Source organism: Myripristis murdjan, chromosome 21 (genome assembly GCF_902150065.1).
Source record: "Myripristis murdjan chromosome 21, fMyrMur1.1, whole genome shotgun sequence".
In the NCBI taxonomy this organism is placed as follows: domain Eukaryota; kingdom Metazoa; phylum Chordata; class Actinopteri; order Holocentriformes; family Holocentridae; genus Myripristis; species Myripristis murdjan.
This window is the reverse complement of record NC_044000.1, coordinates 14898616-14915618: the sequence shown is the minus strand read 5'-3', so window position 1 is coordinate 14915618 and position 17003 is coordinate 14898616. Positions and strand designations below refer to the sequence as shown.

The 17003-nt window shown below is 40.8% G+C and overlaps 3 protein-coding genes across 3 annotated transcripts; 2 read left to right on the top strand and 1 right to left on the bottom strand.

The window, feature by feature from the left end:
• cytip (cytohesin 1 interacting protein) lies at positions 1-4075 on the top strand. The gene is made up of 8 exons (XM_030080099.1): positions 1-231; positions 643-692; positions 801-855; positions 1064-1181; positions 1318-1411; positions 1570-1636; positions 1945-2011; positions 2659-4075. Exons 1-8 carry the CDS (start codon positions 61-63, stop codon positions 3180-3182), a joined length of 1146 nt encoding a protein of 381 aa, XP_029935959.1. The 5' UTR covers positions 1-60; the 3' UTR covers positions 3183-4075.
• A 3016-nt stretch (positions 4076-7091) lies between these two features.
• LOC115379610 (ermin-like) lies at positions 7092-9180 on the top strand. The gene is made up of 2 exons (XM_030080361.1): positions 7092-7907; positions 8029-9180. Exons 1-2 carry the CDS (start codon positions 7364-7366, stop codon positions 8451-8453), a joined length of 969 nt encoding a protein of 322 aa, XP_029936221.1. The 5' UTR covers positions 7092-7363; the 3' UTR covers positions 8454-9180.
• A 9-nt stretch (positions 9181-9189) lies between these two features.
• On the bottom strand, positions 9190-16788 carry galnt5 (polypeptide N-acetylgalactosaminyltransferase 5). Its single transcript, XM_030080356.1, has 10 exons — positions 15209-16788; positions 14435-14601; positions 13524-13643; positions 13134-13269; positions 12857-12976; positions 12140-12257; positions 11674-12003; positions 11146-11226; positions 10495-10647; positions 9190-10213 (listed from the first exon to the last, which is right to left on the bottom strand). Exons 1-10 carry the CDS (start codon positions 16387-16389, stop codon positions 10073-10075), a joined length of 2547 nt encoding a protein of 848 aa, XP_029936216.1. The 5' UTR covers positions 16390-16788; the 3' UTR covers positions 9190-10072.
• Positions 16789-17003: the final 215 nt, after the last annotated feature.

The following is a 17003-nucleotide window of genomic DNA, read 5'->3' as shown; positions in this document are numbered from 1 at the left end:
ACACAGTCTATGAAGAACTACTGCAGAAGGACATGATGGTGCTCTAAGAAGGACTCTACTATGCAGTCTACCATGAATTTCAATGGACTTCATCGCCAGAGCAGCCAGGACAGTTACATTCTGGACAACGCTGCAAAGAAGAAAGGTGGTCTTTGGTATCGGCGTTCACTGAAGGGAAATAATGACAGACACCGCCAGAGCACAGGGACTCTGCCCAGGGGATGGAAACAGGTGAGGCAACAACCCAAGTGTAAATAAATGCATGTAAGAGCTAGTTTAAACACTTCTGTATTTCACATCACTGAATTAAAGTTGGAATTTATGTTGTAACTGTGAATTTGTGGCACACAGCTGTAAAAAAGATTTTTCTCTCAGATTTGTTGGAGACTGAGAGGCAATTCACTGATTTGTGCTGTCTGCATAACCACAGTACAGCAGTACACTGCAACAGGCATAAAGCCTTTTAACAATTTTAATCTCCTGAGTTATGTAACAGACTATAGGATCAACAACTTCTCAAAAAAAAAAAAAAAAAAAAACAGCCCACACTGAAACATTTTCTATAGGCGCAGAGTGATATGAAACTCAAATGTATTACTGTATATTGTTGTAAAGAGGAACTCTGTGTTTCTCCTTCTGCAGACCAAACAAACCAGCTTCAACTCATTGGTTGATTACTCAGACCCTCTAAGGTAAATATGTTAGATTTGATTGGCAGTGCAGTAATTCAAATGACAAATAATTTCACTATGTAATGGTGTGCAAGACTGGCATGGTAACTGCATTTTTCTCTTGCGCAGGACCACTGTTGTGTTAGAGAAGCAAGACAATGAAACATTTGGATTTGAGATTCAGGTAAGGCACTTCTTATTTCATCAACATTTCATTGTGAAATACACATGAATCTCTATAATTCTATTTAACCTCTAATCATATAATAATATAATAATTTCATGCACTTGCAGTGGTTTCATTCATATTTCATTTTGAGCAGTTTATGTTTATAAAAGTGTTACACAAGTGTGGAGATATTGCATTGTTTTTGGCTGTTCTTGTGACAAAGGGTGTCCTGTTGCAGACCTACGGTGTGCAGAAAAAGAGCAGCTCTGCGGTGGAGATGTGCACGTTTGTGTGCAGGGTGCAAGAGGACAGTGCTGCTGAGAGTGCGGGTCTGACTGCAGGTGAGCTTCCCACATCCTCCCTGCAGGCCTGAAACAGGGCTCCCACACACTGTTCAACCAGAGGACCTTGTATTACCTCTCTGTCACATGCACCACTGCACACAAACATGTACAAATGCTATCTCTTTCATCTTAGGGGATGTTATCATCAGCATCAATGGGACAAGCATCGAAGGATCGTCTCATCAGCACATTGTTGAATTGATACGGGAATCCACCAACCTACTGAGGTGAGTCATAAGCAATGATAACATTATCATGCTGATAAAGTGCATGCACTGCACATGAACTGTATTAGAAATTCATTATACAGTACAGCGCTCTGTGATTTAGTATTTTCCAGTCAATGTAGGCCAGAACACGTTCATTTATGTGTTTGTGATTGCAGGATGGAGACTGTGTGTGGGACAATTGTGAAGCGGATTGAGCTGGAGAAGAAGCTGAACTTACTTAAGGTGTGTCTCTTTGACACTACCCAGGTTTATTATTGACATTGCTCTGTGGTGGAGTAGGAGCGGCCAAAAAATAGTTCCTACGAAACCACAGAAACCCACTTTGTATAAATGAGAGCGCAAAATTAGCACACTGTGGGTGATTACTGGGTGACCTTCTTCATCACGTGTGATGGGCTGCTCTCCTACAAAGCAGGACATGGAAACACTCATTCTAGCATGTGTTCTCATATACAGATATGTCTTTTTTAGTGAGTCTAAACTTAATTTACTGCACAACTGACAGTTATTTTTGTTTTTTGTTCATTCAGCAAACACTACGAGAGAAACGGGTGGAGTTGCAAGCACTAACATTACAGGAAAAACGTCTTATGCGAGGTGAGAGGCTTTGCCCAGCTGTCAAACCACGACACTTCCTTTCACACAACCAGACTCATCTCTTTTTAGCTAGAATATGTCTTATGTGAGGTGATGTGTGAAGTCCAAGATATAATGCAAGAAGGAGTTCCCCAGAGACATTAACTGAGAAATGTTGACAGATTTCCTGTCAATAGGATGCAACAGCTTAAAGACCTGTATGACGTCAAAACAGTATGCTTTGCATCTGCCGCATCCTTTACAGTTAAACGTGCATGGTTCAGCAGCCACCATGGCTACTCAGCCTGTTCATCAGGCGTGTAAGTCTTTGGCTTGACATCACTTTCATTTGATGCATGCTTCACCAGCAGGCAAAATGATTTTCAAACAGTTTTCCCTTGTGGAACGATTCAAGTTTGTCAACCATTGTTTGAGTCAACACTTTGATTCAATAAGCATATTCAGTGATGTAAGACTGTCATATTTCATAAGAAATATGATAAAATAAGACACCAGAATTACTCTAAAATTATTTATTCTGTCAATAAAACTTTACTGACAAAAGGCTGTAATAATCTGTAATAATTATAATCAGTACATCAGTGCACTGAATGGAGCAATATAGCCTCATGTTGCATCTAATAGAGACTCCTTTCTTATGTTTTCAGGTAACTTGAATGACAGCAGCCTCCATTTGTCGTTAGACTCCCCACTGTTTCCTGACTCCCCCACATGCCACAGTAGCCACAGATTTTCCAGTGTCAGCAGCGACAGGAGCGTGATGACTGATGACAGCGACCAGGTCAGCGTGTTTGACGACCTCAGCTCTCCAAGCCCCTGCAGTACAGCCAGCACCACAGACAATGGCTGCTTCTTCTCAAAAGATTTTCCAGCACAGGAGGGCTCCAGCAGGCTGCCTTCTGGTTGGAGCCATCATCGCATCCTCGGCCGCGCCAGCAGCTCCAGTCTGGCCGGCAGCAGCAGCTCCCTCTCTCCCACCTGGGAAGAAACCAGGGCCTCCAACTTGTTTGGGACTCTCCCCAGGAAAGGCAGGCGAGGCAGTGTCCGCAAACACATTCTCAAGATGATTCCTGGATTCAACCGATCAGTTGAAGAAGAGGATTTGGGACCAAACACCCAGGCTGCAGCTGCACTGGCAGCCCAGCCTTCTTTGACCGCAATAAACTATTAAGTGAGTTAGTTTGAATCAGCTCTGGTCTCTATGTGATGCTGACAAGCTATCATGAGCTCAGAAACAAATTTGAAGACCAAAAACTTGACAAATGAACATAATGAAGTATTTCCCCTCAACTGAAGAAAGGGGTAATATCTTTTTGAAAGACTTTTGCTCCTTCAAGGGAACACAGTGATGAAAGACATTTTAGCACAAGGACACTGTCAAAGTCAAAGTTTGACCAAAAGGGTCCTGAGTCTTGAAGGTGCAGCTTAGCTCGCTGCATGACTCAGAGTGAGTCTTGCGGTGCCAAAAAGCATTATGAAAATGGAAAATGCTCTTCCGCTGAACAAGCCTTTCAGTGAATGGACATATAACAGGCCAAGGTGAAAGATGAATGAATTTATGTAGCCATCTGCTTTGAATACAAGAACTGAAAAGTCTCTGCTTTGCCATAATCACAATGGATAATCAGCATTAATTATTATTACAAGAACTACAGTACTGTTCATGTCATGTGCATGTGACCAATGTGATAGAAAGTATGTAAGGCTTTGACCGATAAGTTTTCCAGTCAGTTGGTAAGTTAAGGTTGACATTAGCATCTCTGTCACGTTAAAAGTAAGCTCTCAAAACCATCACGCCGCACCACATAGATAACGGCTGAGCTCAAAACAGGATGTGGGTGGGAGAGGCGCTACCCTGTGAAGTATTTTCATTTCCAAAATCATTTTCAGGTTATATAGTACCTGCTCTCAGTGTTTATAGGCATGCTGTGCTGCAGAACAGCTTCCTGTGTCTCGTGAATGTGTTGAAAGCAGGGTTTTATTCTCAGTGGCAAAAGGGTGCAATGAAACTTTGTAGAGATTGTTTGTTTCCACTTGATCTTTACTTGCAATTTGCTTGATGTTTCTGATAAGACAATTACATCAAAATTCTCTGTACACAAAAGAGTATGATTTATATATATATATATATATATGTGTGTGTAAATAAAAGTGAATATTCTAGAATTGGTTTGTTTTTATAGATGCTTCAGTGTTTTTTGTCAGATATTATAGTATATCCAGCAGATGGTGACACACACTGATTCCATCCTTAAAGTGTGAGCTATATTGCAGATTTCTGTTTTTACATTTTAAACACCTAATTTTCTCATAAGCAGAAACAAATAGTTTTGTGGCAAACACAACTTTGGTAGTTTGTGAAACTGAAGCCAAAATAGATCAGATAGGCGTGACTGTGATGGGCTGTGCACATGAAAACCACAGATCAACGTCAAATCAACTTCTGTTGTTTCATAGGAAGTAGTTAAAGGAAGTCCTTCTTATTTCCTGTAAATAATCCTACCTTCTAGACTACCTGTTGCTGTTAATTTACAGAGGGGAGATCTTGGAGATCCTGCAGCTGCAACACTTGCAGTGGGACAGAGGGATTATGTTTTGTTAACTAGTCATTGAAGACCGTTGCTCATTATTTTGAATTAAAATAGAGGAAAACAACTAAGAAATTTATGACCAATATATCATTTCTATGAATATTAAAAAAAAAAGAAAATAAATAGACTCAGGCTTTTTAAAATCATTAACCCCCTCTGCAACATCTTTTTTCAAAAAAGGTTCACTATTCAAAAGTTCCCCAAAGACAGTTCTACCTAAGAATATATATATATATTTTTGTCATTTCAAAAATGTTCTCAGATAAAATAAACAAACAAACAAAAAACTTGGTCTGTATGCAGCCTCCAGTCAGTCAAGGCACTAGTGAAGTTTGTATATCCATGTAACACAGAGGCATTCAGCTTGAACACCCCTGTCTCAGCCTCCTGAAATACAGCTAAAGTTAAAGATTAATTCTTTATTATTCCAAAAAGGGCCAAATTCAATCAGAAAATTACTCCAAACAGCTTGTGCAACACATTTGAACTCAACTCAGTGTTTGTCCAAAGCACCTAAATTTATGATGGCACAATTCTTTGCTAAATACACTGTTTTTTAAGCATTCATGCTTGTTCATTCACACCATTCATTCACACCTGCATGTTGCATGCTCACAATGTACTCAGTGTAACATGTGACCCTCCATTTATACTCCTACGCAGAGGCCTATGTCACACAAACAGAGAGAGCTCTGCTCCAAGTGACTTATACCAATAACTGCTTACATAAGAGATGTTCAAAAAAGAAATAAGTGTGGGTCTTCTGCCGCTGGTGCCCTGCCGACCTGGTGCACGTTGGGGGAATGCAAGAAGAGGGGGCATGAGGGTGCCCCCTCATGCCCCCTAGTTGGCCCAATTTGGCATGAGGGTGGTGCTACAGGAAAGGTCATGAGGTTACCAAAATTGTTGGGGTCAAATTGCTAGGGAACATGAATGTGCTCGTAAAATGTCATGGCAGTCTGCCCACTAGGTTGTGAGATATCAAATGTAACATGTAAGGGTGGTGCTAGAGGAATGTAATGGTGACACCAAAATTGATAGGGTTCATTCCCTGAGAAGCATGAGTACACTCAGCAAATAGCTTGTGAATCCTGTCATTACTTTTAGAGATATAATTTATACAAGCCACATGTTTGGCCTGAGGGTGGCACTAGAGGAAATGCCACGAGGTCATCAAAACTGACAGTGTTAATCCTCTGGGGAGCATGAATATCCTCAATAAATTTTATGGCAATCGGCCCAATAGATTTTGAGACATAGTGTACAAGCCAAAATTTTGCCTTAGGGATGGACTGATGCAGCCATCATCAGGCCCCAGCTGCCAGCAAGGCTACAATATTCAGTGACTTTGATAGAGAAGAGGAACAAAAGTTGTTTGCCCAACAATATTTGTTAGAACCTGAATATACAGAAATAGGGGAAGGTTGCGGTTCACATTGAGTATATTGTGAATATGTAATGTGTTCATGGACACATGTGTGAATACTTTCAAAAAGGTGCCATGCCATTGGACTACTGGCTCATTATTCCAAGACCTCAATAGCCTGAAAAAATTGCCATTGAACCAAAAGCCCATTAGTCAGATGGTCCGTTAAAACAAATGCTATGGTGCCATGAAGGATCATGGCTCTGAAAATACACACAGGAGTTGTTGGAGCTCAGTGACTGCCACTGTTATGCAGATTTTTGCATCCCTGCCAAGAAATGCATCCACCCCTGTTTACCCTCAACCTAAAGCAAACCCCAGCCAAAACTTGACTAAATTTATTGAGTGGACATTTTTTTCGGAATATTAGGGTTTCTGAAACATGGATGTTTGTTTTTGGGATAGCAGGTTGTCCAACTAAATGGCTTGTGGTTCAGTGGGACATTATTTGGACTGAGACATTATTTGGGCTGGTACCTGGACTGCCTGTTTGGACCAGCAGGCAGTCAAGGTACCAGTTAGAGGCAACCTGAGCTAAATACTTGTGTAAATTTAAGTCTTTTGGACTGACAGTGCAAGTTGTTTCAGCAGTTTTATTGTTATTTTTTCCCCTTTTTGGATCTCGATAAAACCAATTGTCAGTCACCTCAGTTGTTCTGGAAAATACTGATGTGGAGCTAGCTAACTGGCTGTTTATTTTGTGGCCATACATACTTCACTGATGTTTCGACTGACATGAGGATAATGACAACAATTACATTTTTGAGTAAACAATTGTTTTAAGATTTTAAAACTTTATGTACATTCAATTATTTAAATTAAGCTTAATACATAAAAAGGTTTACTGTTCAAACATGCAAAAACGTTGTATGCTCATTAGCTTAAATTGCTGTACAATTTGGTAAACCTATAGAGGAATTTTAATCTAGACTCACAACGTTACGGGAAGAAAGTAGTCACCCAAGAAAGATTAAAGAATTTGTACAATCACTCCATTTGTGGATGCCAAGGCCACAAAGAGCCTTTGTTGGTCCCACAACAAAACCCCTGTTCTTCAGGGGCTGAGCACGCACACAGAATTACATCGTACACTAGCACAAAAAGACAGCCTGACCTTGCACCATTGATTAAAATGCTGGATGAATTCTCTCTTCATTCTATGACAATGTAGGGTAAGAATGAATATTTTGATTACACAACTTGGAATGGTCCTTTGCAAAAGCAAGCTGACAATGCACAGATGCTGATTCATTTTGGATTCATCCAAGGATCATCAAAAAGCAACCAAGGACATTGGAGCAGTTACAGTCTTTCAAGCAGCATAGAAGACAAGAAATGATGGAGGCCACCAAGAGCACAGCTCCTCCAGACACCATGGATCTCACAAAAGATGAAGATAAACTGGCATCCCAGGTGGTGGAGATCGTCAGTGCAATCACTCCTGGGGCCCCGCGGTCTCCTGAAGAGCCTGAGGAAAAGGGAGATGAATCTGTGTCCTATACCAATGAAGACCGTGCTCTTAAGGACATGACAGAGACTGCATCTTGTGCTTTTGGTGTCAGGGAGTGCAGGGATGGGACTCTAGTCAACAGTGAAGTGGATGACTTGCCAGTCCCACAGATGAATGATAGGGCACCGGACACCATTACTACCAAGGACAATTGCCAGACAGAGAGGGACACAACCGAGACAAGGCAAGATCTTCAGACAGACCAAGAAGAAGACAATAAAGAATCCCAATCAAATTCTGCAGATGCAGGCACAAAGTGTAATCTAGCCCCAGAGGAATCAGTGAGCACCAGTGGGGAACCTGTTGAGGCAACCAGTGCAATCACAGAGTTACAAGCCAAGCCAGATCAGAGTACATCACCAGGGAAAGGTAAGAGAATTGTAGCACTACATCAAGAAATGAGATTAATGTATTGCTTAATTAAGCAGTTTGATTTGATAGAGGGCATTTTGTTAAAGATTTTTTTTTCTTTTTTATTTGCATATACCAGATGAGGAAGAAGAGGTGGTATTATCACCTCAAGAGCTGACAGAGGCACCGACACCAAAGATAGAACCTTTTGATGTATCTAAAGAGAGGAGGGAAATGAAGCTGAATGGGGAAGCTGAGGCCCCAGAACAGATGTCTGGTGATGAACTTCAAGCACGTCAAGCATGTGGTGACAGTCAGGATGAGCAGCACCAGGACCCAGAGCAAGACCACAACTTCCATGTTTCCTTGGGGTCCCCTCAAGACCCCAAACCAGGCTACTCCACTTTGCCTCTGCCAAAGAAGTCTGGTCGCACCGTCAGCCACAAGACATCCTTCAACCACCACATCTCCTCCAAATACAACACCGTCTCCTATCGCAAGATTCAGAGGGGCAACACCCGCCAGAAGATAGAGGAGTTTGAGTCGATGATAATGAATTTATAAGGGGATGGTTTGAATGCGCAGTTAAGGTTCCAGGTAGATATGATGCGTAACGAGCAGGATCCATTATGTATTCAAAAACAAACATTGGGGAAACTGGAATAATGATCATTTTAGTTGTGTGTTTGTGCCAAATGTGCACAATGTTGCTAAAATGCACTTGTAAGTAGTAGGCCTACATGCTTACTGAAAAACTGTGACGTAATGCTTGGGTTACACATACCTTATACATGTGGCCAGGATTAATTACAAATGAAATGAAATGCTTTCTAAATGAAAGCATAAGGCATACTATTCAAAGCGTTTGCACAGTAACTGGGTGAACAGCAATCCCTAACACCTATATAACATCCACAACCTATGTTTTGCATTGGATAGTTTTACAGCAGGAACCGTCTTATGAGGGGCAGGTATTTGAACAGCAGATTAATTATTAAGCAGCTTGGGGATAGCATTCCTGTGTAAAGCAGTGTAACTATGAAGGTAAGCATCTTAAGGAACTATTTTCAAGTGATTAACACCTAAACCTGTGCCTGTGGTTGCCACTGCAATTTGAGCTGTTTAGGTAACACATAATTCAGTAACTTCCATATAAAATAACCTCATACAGCTCTTAATCAAGCTCTGTGAGATTACATTTTTCTCTTTCAAAATGTACAATACTTGCATACATATTGTGCTGGCTAGTGGAAAGAAATTAATGTGCAATAAACTGAAAAATGGCACAAAACTGTTAATCTTAAGTCATCTTTATTTCTACTTTTGTAAGAAAATGCATTGAAATTTCATTGATTTGTGGGTAAGATTTTGATCATCAGTCAGAAAATAACTAAGTCACAGCACAGCTTTATTGGGTACCTTGAGACAACACTCCCCTCTAGTGGTAAGAAATGTATACCAAACGGGAGACACCACACTTAACAAATCCTAAACCTAAATAATGTAGCAATTACAACCCCCAAAGTAGTCATTGATCCCAGGTGCCTCATCAAACTTAACACAATGTACACGGCATCTAGAAAAAGTAGATGTCTCATCATAAGATGTGACATGCAGAGTAACGAAAAAAGCTTTTGACACACAGCATGCATTTTAATTTTACATTAAATTCATTCTCTACACTGAACACAGCAAGAAAATGCTGTCAGGCTTACTCTGAGGCACCATTTGATCTTTGGCAGTCAAACTGTAAGTGGTAGTAATAAACTTATCAATATAATGTTTTTCCATGGACATCATCTGAAGCTGAATACAATACAGTCCTCTCGGCCACATCTGTGGTCCATTTACCAAATGCCTGTGTAGAAAGTCTTTTCTAAAATTAGCTTCCAGACCACACTTTCCAGCATGTAAAACCAAAAAACTGTTACTTTGTCACAGTGACTAGATGCTCTCTGTTCTCTGACGCTAGTGTTTAAAGTCAGGGTCAGTCAAGGCTGATACAGAGAAAAGGGCTACAATAATGCACATCCCCACACCATCTCCTTCACAGCAACACAACATCAGCAGTGAACGTATTACTGCCAACAACACTTGTTTTGGACAGTTGAATGTCAGTGCTGCAGCACAGACTTAGAGTCCACTGAGAGTGCATGTTGAACACTGTAACTCCTTCAGCCCCATCATTTAGCATAGTAGTGTGTGAACTGCCACTTTTGGAAGGCATTGCTGGATTCACACTCGCTGAGGTGGATAGTGTCACCATGATGCCCCGCCTCCAGGCACATATGGTGAGGAATAAACTCTGCTAAGATGTGCTCGCCCTTGGTAAAGACAAAACAGAAGACATGAATCAGTCAAAAAACACTGCTATAAACATTAAAACCAATTTTTAAAATTTCAATATTCATCTGCTATCAGCAACTTTTTGCTTGTACGTGGACTTAAAACAGATCACTAGTAGTGGCACAAGAGCTGCTGAGACGAATCCTGCCTTTTGAAATAGCTCTTGTAGAGAGCAAGAATTTCTGAATGACAGAGTTGTGGAATGAAAGAAAAACAAATAAGGAGGACAAAGCAAATACCGCACCCAAAGTCAACCTACCAGTGCTGAGTTGGAGGCCTTGTGGTACCAGCGGAGATTGGGCTTGGCACTATCACATATTTCTAGAGTCAGGCCAGTTTCCTTGCCCTGAGGAGCGACACATAAATCTTGCTGGCGAATGAGCCTCATCCAGGTGTAATTAAAGTGCTGAGTCTAAATATCAGAGGGAAAGAGAGAAGGGAAGAGTGACAGGCATATAATTAGGCTTCATGAAAACTATAGGTTTTTCAAGAGATTGCACAGAGGAGATGCTTTGAATTCAACAAGACCACATTTTGAAATTCTTGGTCTTGTCTTGGACTCTACTCTCATTTGTCTTGGCTTGTATCCCATATTGGGCTGCTCTAGGCCTTGAACATTTCTGTATTATGTCTCCTTTTTCCCTTTCTCCTGTGAAATCAAAGCCAATCATTTCAAGGACTGGTGTCAAAATTTTAAAAATGTATTTTGTAATTTGTATTATATGACATATTTGGATGAAAAACACTCTTCTGAAAAGATGGAAGATGAGGCTAGTATTTTGGTGTTACTATTCAGTGAACTGCTCTGGACTTTACCTTGGTGTATTTGTCTTTGCCTGCTTTGTGCACATCTGGTACTTCATAAACAGAGTATAAAAACATCTGAAATCAAAAGGGGCAAGATACTTACCTGCTTACTGAGATCACATATCTCAAAGGACAGTGAGCTTTTCTGCAGAGCGAGGCATTTCCTTAAGCCACGATTGAATATCTAAAAAACAAACAAAAAAAAAAAAAAACAAAACCAAAAAAACATAAAACAACAAAAATATAATAAACAATAACAACCTGGAAAAACAGCACTGAAAACATCTGAAGGCTCATTCAACATGCCACATGACTGGCAGGCCTTGTTTTGCCTTGTTGGTTCCTGCAATAAATCCTGACAGAGAGCCATCACAGGCTTTAAAAGACAGCCACTCATTGTTTTGTAGGAGCACAATCAGTCTCTGTTTGGGCTGAGTTTGCTCAGGAACTCTTAGCAAAGATTACAAAAGCTTCATGGAGGGCAAACAAATAATTTGCCTTCCCCTTTTCAAGGATGGTTTAAGGAAATGTAAACAACATTTGAGTGGACATATAAGACACAGCATTGTTACTCACAGTGGCAAAAGAACGTCTAAGAAAGCATTTGCTGTCAAGTATCTGATCCACATACCAGGCCCTCAGCTTTGACCAATGGTGCCTCCATATCTGGATACACATTCTCCAGGTACCACTTGAAGCTCTTGCATTTGAGCCTCTTCCTGAGCTCAATCTGCTCAGTGAGATTTCCAATGTCAATGACACTTTTATCCAGCAGGTGGTGGTAGCCGTGGCCGTAGAAAATGTCCTTGTACTCATCCAGCCACACTTCAGCCACCCTAGCCAGGTTGCGCTCCACAGTCTTCTGACGGTCCTTAGGGAACTTGTAAGGGTTCTGGCCTCGGAAAATGTGTCCCACTCGAGAGCAGGGGATAATCTCTATTTCCCCTCCGCACATCCACACCTGTCCAAAAAGCAACACAAAGGATAGTAAAAAGGCGTGTAAACATGTGAGAGACATCTTGTGGGATCTCTGAATGAGTATAACCAATATCCATGTATGTAGGTGTATGAAATGTGTGATCAAATGAGTGATATACCTTAAAAGAAATTTCCATGTTTTCTCCACCCCACACATCCAGTCCAGGGTCATAGGAGCCAAGTTCATAGAAGTATTTCTTGTCTATGGAGAAAAGGCCCCCAGCCATAACTGGACACCTGCGCAATTGAGGAAAATAAAGGAATAAATAAGAACTAGCATAAAAAGATATAATTTCAACTACTGAACGATTCTGAAAATTAAGGGCCAGCATTCACTTTGTGCCATGAGAGTCTAAAAGCACAGCATGGAAAAACTTCCAGCTTCTTATCATATCAAGTTGCTGTGGCCAATTGTTTGTTTCAGTCAATATATATGGAAGAAATGTCACACTTCATTGTGTTTAGATTAATTTATAAATATGTGTTGTAGGTGAAATTGTGGCACTTTAATGTATTTAGACATAGGCCTATATTTTATGTCAATTAATCAAGTTTATTGGTCACATGTAAACATATAGGGTACAATTATTATAGGGTAAAATCTAATTGAAAATAAAAAGATATGTTATGTGAAATGTAGGATTTAAATGTGTTTAGATACATTCATAAATATGTATTATAAGTTGGCATTTTAATGTATTTAAACCTAGGCCTTTATTTTATACATGTGAAATGTGTTATTTAAATGTGTTTGGATGCATTTGTAAATATGTGCTTTTGTGTATATGTGATACCGAGGCATTTTAATGACAAAACAAATTTCTTGAGACAGGTACCTGATGGGATCTGTGATGCTCATGTTATTCTTCTTAATGTACTCGTCTGATAATGTGTTCCAGCCAAATACCAAAGGCCATTTGAAAATGCCTCTTTGGAAGTTGTCAACCAGCACATAACTGAAAAGAAAACCAACAAAATAGGCCATAAGATCATAATGATTTTCCTCTCTAAACATTACACTTCATTTATCTAGCACTAAATATTACTCAAGCAATACATGATCACATCCATAGCAGCACTCCCACATACGCAAATATAGTACTGTTGACCTACCTCATATCCTTATCATTGATGACTTCAATAACAGGACATGGAACTTTCTTCCTATCCAGATAGATCCTCTCTAACAGTGGCTCTAACCAGCCCACGTTACATTCAATGTGGGAGTCAAGAAAGGTGAGAACCTCACCTACGAGGAAGCAGACAGGATTTACAATATTTACATACTTAAGGCTGAGCATTAATGAGGCAGTTTGAATATGACTATTTCCTGGAACATTTTGATAAGGCAGTTATATATAAACACCACACATATACGTAGCATTTACATAGAGCTTTAATATATACAAAATACATTAAGATGAACAGTGGTTCTTAAGGAAAATGATTGCTTTTTCCATATGCCAAACTGTGATGCAGTGATAAAGGCAGGACTTTGCTTACCTTTGGCAGCGGCCGCCCCAGCCAGCCTGGCCCTGATCAGGCCCTGCCGTTCCTTCAGCCGAATGATTCGCACTTTGGGAAACTGGGACATGTACACATCCAGCGGCTCCTTCAGATAGTCTGCAGGAGGGAGGGAGAGTGGTTAAACTGCTGTGCACATATTATTAATTTAATAGTCCGTATTTTCTAACACCATGGCCCTCATTTACTTTAGGTTGACAAAAGTGCAAAAAAAACTTTAGCACATGCAAATCCAATGACATAACCCCTGACTGATCAAGCAAAATCTGGGCCTGAATGTGCAGACAAAGGTGCAGGCAGCTCGACATTGTAATCTAAGGCACTTACAAAATATGTGCAATCATTATTAGCATTCCTGGAAAACTTTTAGTAAGGACTAGGACACTAATATTAGCCAGGTAGAGTTGTGTGTATGCAGAAATAAGGCTGACCCCTAATAAAAGAGGTAAAAAAAATGGTATAGATTAGAAATTTTTATAAAAAGTGTTAGAATGATGTTAGAATTAGGAGAAAGTAGTCTTAATTCACACAGTATGTATAACCTAAAATATAACTAGGCATTGGTACTGTTATTTGAAATCAGCTGCCCATACCACTAATATTTTTAGGCTCTAAGTAGGAGATTTTATAATTCTGAACATAAATCTTGACACAGTACTGGTAAATTGTATCACTTTTAGGCTTACTGTGGCCCAACCAACAGCAATAATGGCCAGTGTCTAATAGTAGCCTCTCTATGTAATGGTGGTGCTGTTTTATTGAGGTAAATAAAGGCCCTGGCCATAAAGATTTTACCATATTTCAGCTGTTTGCACCTGCAATATTATCCACCTTCAAAGACTCTTTCAAGGCCTTACGATCTACCCGTGAGGCAATATTCCCTCTGTTACCTTTGGTGCTGAAGTCATCCACCAAGATGATCTCTTTGAGGAGGTGTGGTGGAGATCTGTTGAGAACACTGTGCACCGAGCGCAGGAGCGTGGACCATACTTCATCCACAAAGCAGAAAATCACACTGGTCGAGGGCAAGTCGTCGTGGACCAGATTCTCTGTGCACCTGTGAAACAGCACGTTAAGACAATTTCACACATGCTTGTCAATATTTGACATTTGAGGTGAAGAAGACTGTGCAGAGGGACGTGGTGTATTCAGTTTGCGGTTCAGTCGGTGTTTCTCTGTCCATACCTAAGAAACCCTGACTCTTAAAGCTAAAGTGGTTATTCCAATAATCAGCCTTTTGATTCATTTTACCAGGTGAAAATTCCAGTGTGTAATATGCCTTGCTAAGAGTGGAGTTTGGAAAAACTGATCAGCACTAGGGCTGTGAGATGTGCTGATATTGTGACGTGAGACAAGATATCACCTGGGATTTTGGATATTGTAATATGATATTGAGTAAGAGTTGTCTTTTCCTGGTTTTAATAGCAGCACTACAGTAAAGGAATGCAATTTAGACTGTTCTAACAGTTCAGCTATTTGCATCTACCTGCTTAAGGACTGTTTATCAAAATCTTGTGTGTATATATCTTATGAAAGCACCAACAGTCATGCCTACAATACTGTGACAGTATTGATAGAGGTATTCAGTCAAAGAAATTCTGAAATTTTATTTTGTCCATATCACCTAGTCCTAATCAGTTCTACTTATATTTAGTGAAACTCACGTCTGAGGCCTGGTGTCTGGGATGGCACGGTCCAAGGGGATCTGGTCACTCAGGTAGACGTTGAAATGCCCTTCGCTCCATCTCTTCTTCACCTCCCCCTCTTTGTTGCTGGGAACCATTGCTGCATGACCAAACTGGCCCACCGCAGTGGGATCTCTTGGAGCCACAGTCACATCCAGAGAAAGCACTTTGTGGACACCTGGTTTCCTTACAGCAGTGGTGTTATCCTTGGAGTCCTTTCCCTGCGGTAGCTTCGGCTTGATTGCAGGTTTCACGGGTTCCCTTACTGCACTCGGGTCACTGCTGCCGAGCGCTTTGACTTGTTTTTCCTCTTTCTTTATTTTCACCTCGTTTTCTTTTACATCCTTATTTGAAAGTTTAGAAGACGTTTTGACAGAATGCACGTCGTTGGCCTTGAGCTGGCTCACTTCTTTACCGCTCTTGGCCTTAGGGTCATCCTTGACATTTGTTTTTGAATCCACACCATCTATAATTTGTCCTATTGCATCTCCAACTTTGGAGGGTTTCTTCTCTGAGGTAGGAAGGGGGGGATGTTTTTTCTCCTGAACACCAGGTGGCACTTTGGTTATATCAGGCACTACGGCAGGTAATGTCACTTTAATGGAACCATGCACACTTTTCTTTACTTCTGATTTTGTCTCAGTCAGGTCTACTTTATCTACTTTATCTACTTTTTTGGCAGGTGCTCTTGTTTTCACAGGAAGACCCTGCTTTGATGTGGCATTGTGCAGGACAGCTGCTTCATGGTGTTCAGAAACAGCAGATTTAGAGCTGGTGGGCTTGGGTTCATTGTGCCCTTGTGGCTGCAGAGAGCCCAGTTTGGTGTCCTTCGGTATCGGGTCATGCTTCTTATCTCCATGCCTGTACACTTGAGCTACTTTGTTCCCTGGATTGTGTTGCCCCGTGTCTGCATGGTCAACATCCAGGTCTACCCTCTGCACTGGGTGCTTAAACCCCCTTTTCATCAGCTGTGTCACCTTGGCAGACTGCTGTCTAATCAGCTCTCTCTCCTGTATCACACGCTCCTTCAGCAGCTGACTGTTCACATCATTTATTGATATGCGAAGCGCAGCCATGTCAAACAGTAACCAAATGACAGAGGCGATGAAAACAAATGCCAGTACCCTCCCACTCCCCCTGAAGTATCTCCTAATCTTCATCTTCCTCAGTTTCAAAAAACAGAAAAGTGAATCCAATGCAGGAAGAAATATATTGAATGTCAAGATATTATAATGCGCGGGCCACACATACTTGTCAGCTGCAGCCAAAGTTTTCTTGTATTTGGTAAGGATAGTTGCCTGCGTGGCATGCTAGGACTGTTACATTCAACAGCATGGCAGTCAGTAAGTTACACTTCTGACATCCACGGTGTAATGTTATTCTGTCACATTGTAGCGTTATCTCTTCCTGGTCATTTTCAGCTACCGTAGGATGTGTTTGTTTCGCAAAACTCACCAAAACGTCCCTCAGTGAAAGAACTTTAAAGTCTACGTTTCCCCACTTAAGGTCCACGCCACAAGACTGAAACACATATTTGTAAGGAGGACGCCTACTTCAACTTTGCACTTCCAGAGTTTCGCTGTGATTGGAGATAGGCGACAAAGTCTCAGCCTACACGGAGGAAACGTCAAGCTCGCCGCTGTGCACAGAGACAGCTGTATAACACCGGAACTTAACTCTTTCTGCCTTCAAAATAAAAAAATCATTTCGTCGCTGCTCAAATAAACAAAACACGTATGCACGGGTAAATATACATAATCTTGAAATACTCAAG

Coding starts and splice junctions, on each gene's coding strand:
- galnt5 (XM_030080356.1), bottom strand. CDS start 16,389: ATGAAGATTAGGAGATACTTCAGGGGGAGTGGGAGGGTACTGGCATTT. Junction 13,644..14,434: donor GGATGACTTCAGCACCAAAG/GTAACAGAGGGA, acceptor TCCCTCCTGCAG/ACTATCTGAAGGAGCCGCTG. Junction 10,648..11,145: donor TATGTGATCTCAGTAAGCAG/GTAAGTATCTTG, acceptor TCTGATATTTAG/ACTCAGCACTTTAATTACAC.
- cytip (XM_030080099.1), top strand. CDS start 61: ATGCAGTCTACCATGAATTTCAATGGACTTCATCGCCAGAGCAGCCAG. Junction 232..642: donor TGCCCAGGGGATGGAAACAG/GTGAGGCAACAA, acceptor CTCCTTCTGCAG/ACCAAACAAACCAGCTTCAA. Junction 1,637..1,944: donor AGAAGCTGAACTTACTTAAG/GTGTGTCTCTTT, acceptor TTGTTCATTCAG/CAAACACTACGAGAGAAACG.
- LOC115379610 (XM_030080361.1), top strand. CDS start 7,364: ATGATGGAGGCCACCAAGAGCACAGCTCCTCCAGACACCATGGATCTC. Junction 7,908..8,028: donor GAGTACATCACCAGGGAAAG/GTAAGAGAATTG, acceptor TGCATATACCAG/ATGAGGAAGAAGAGGTGGTA.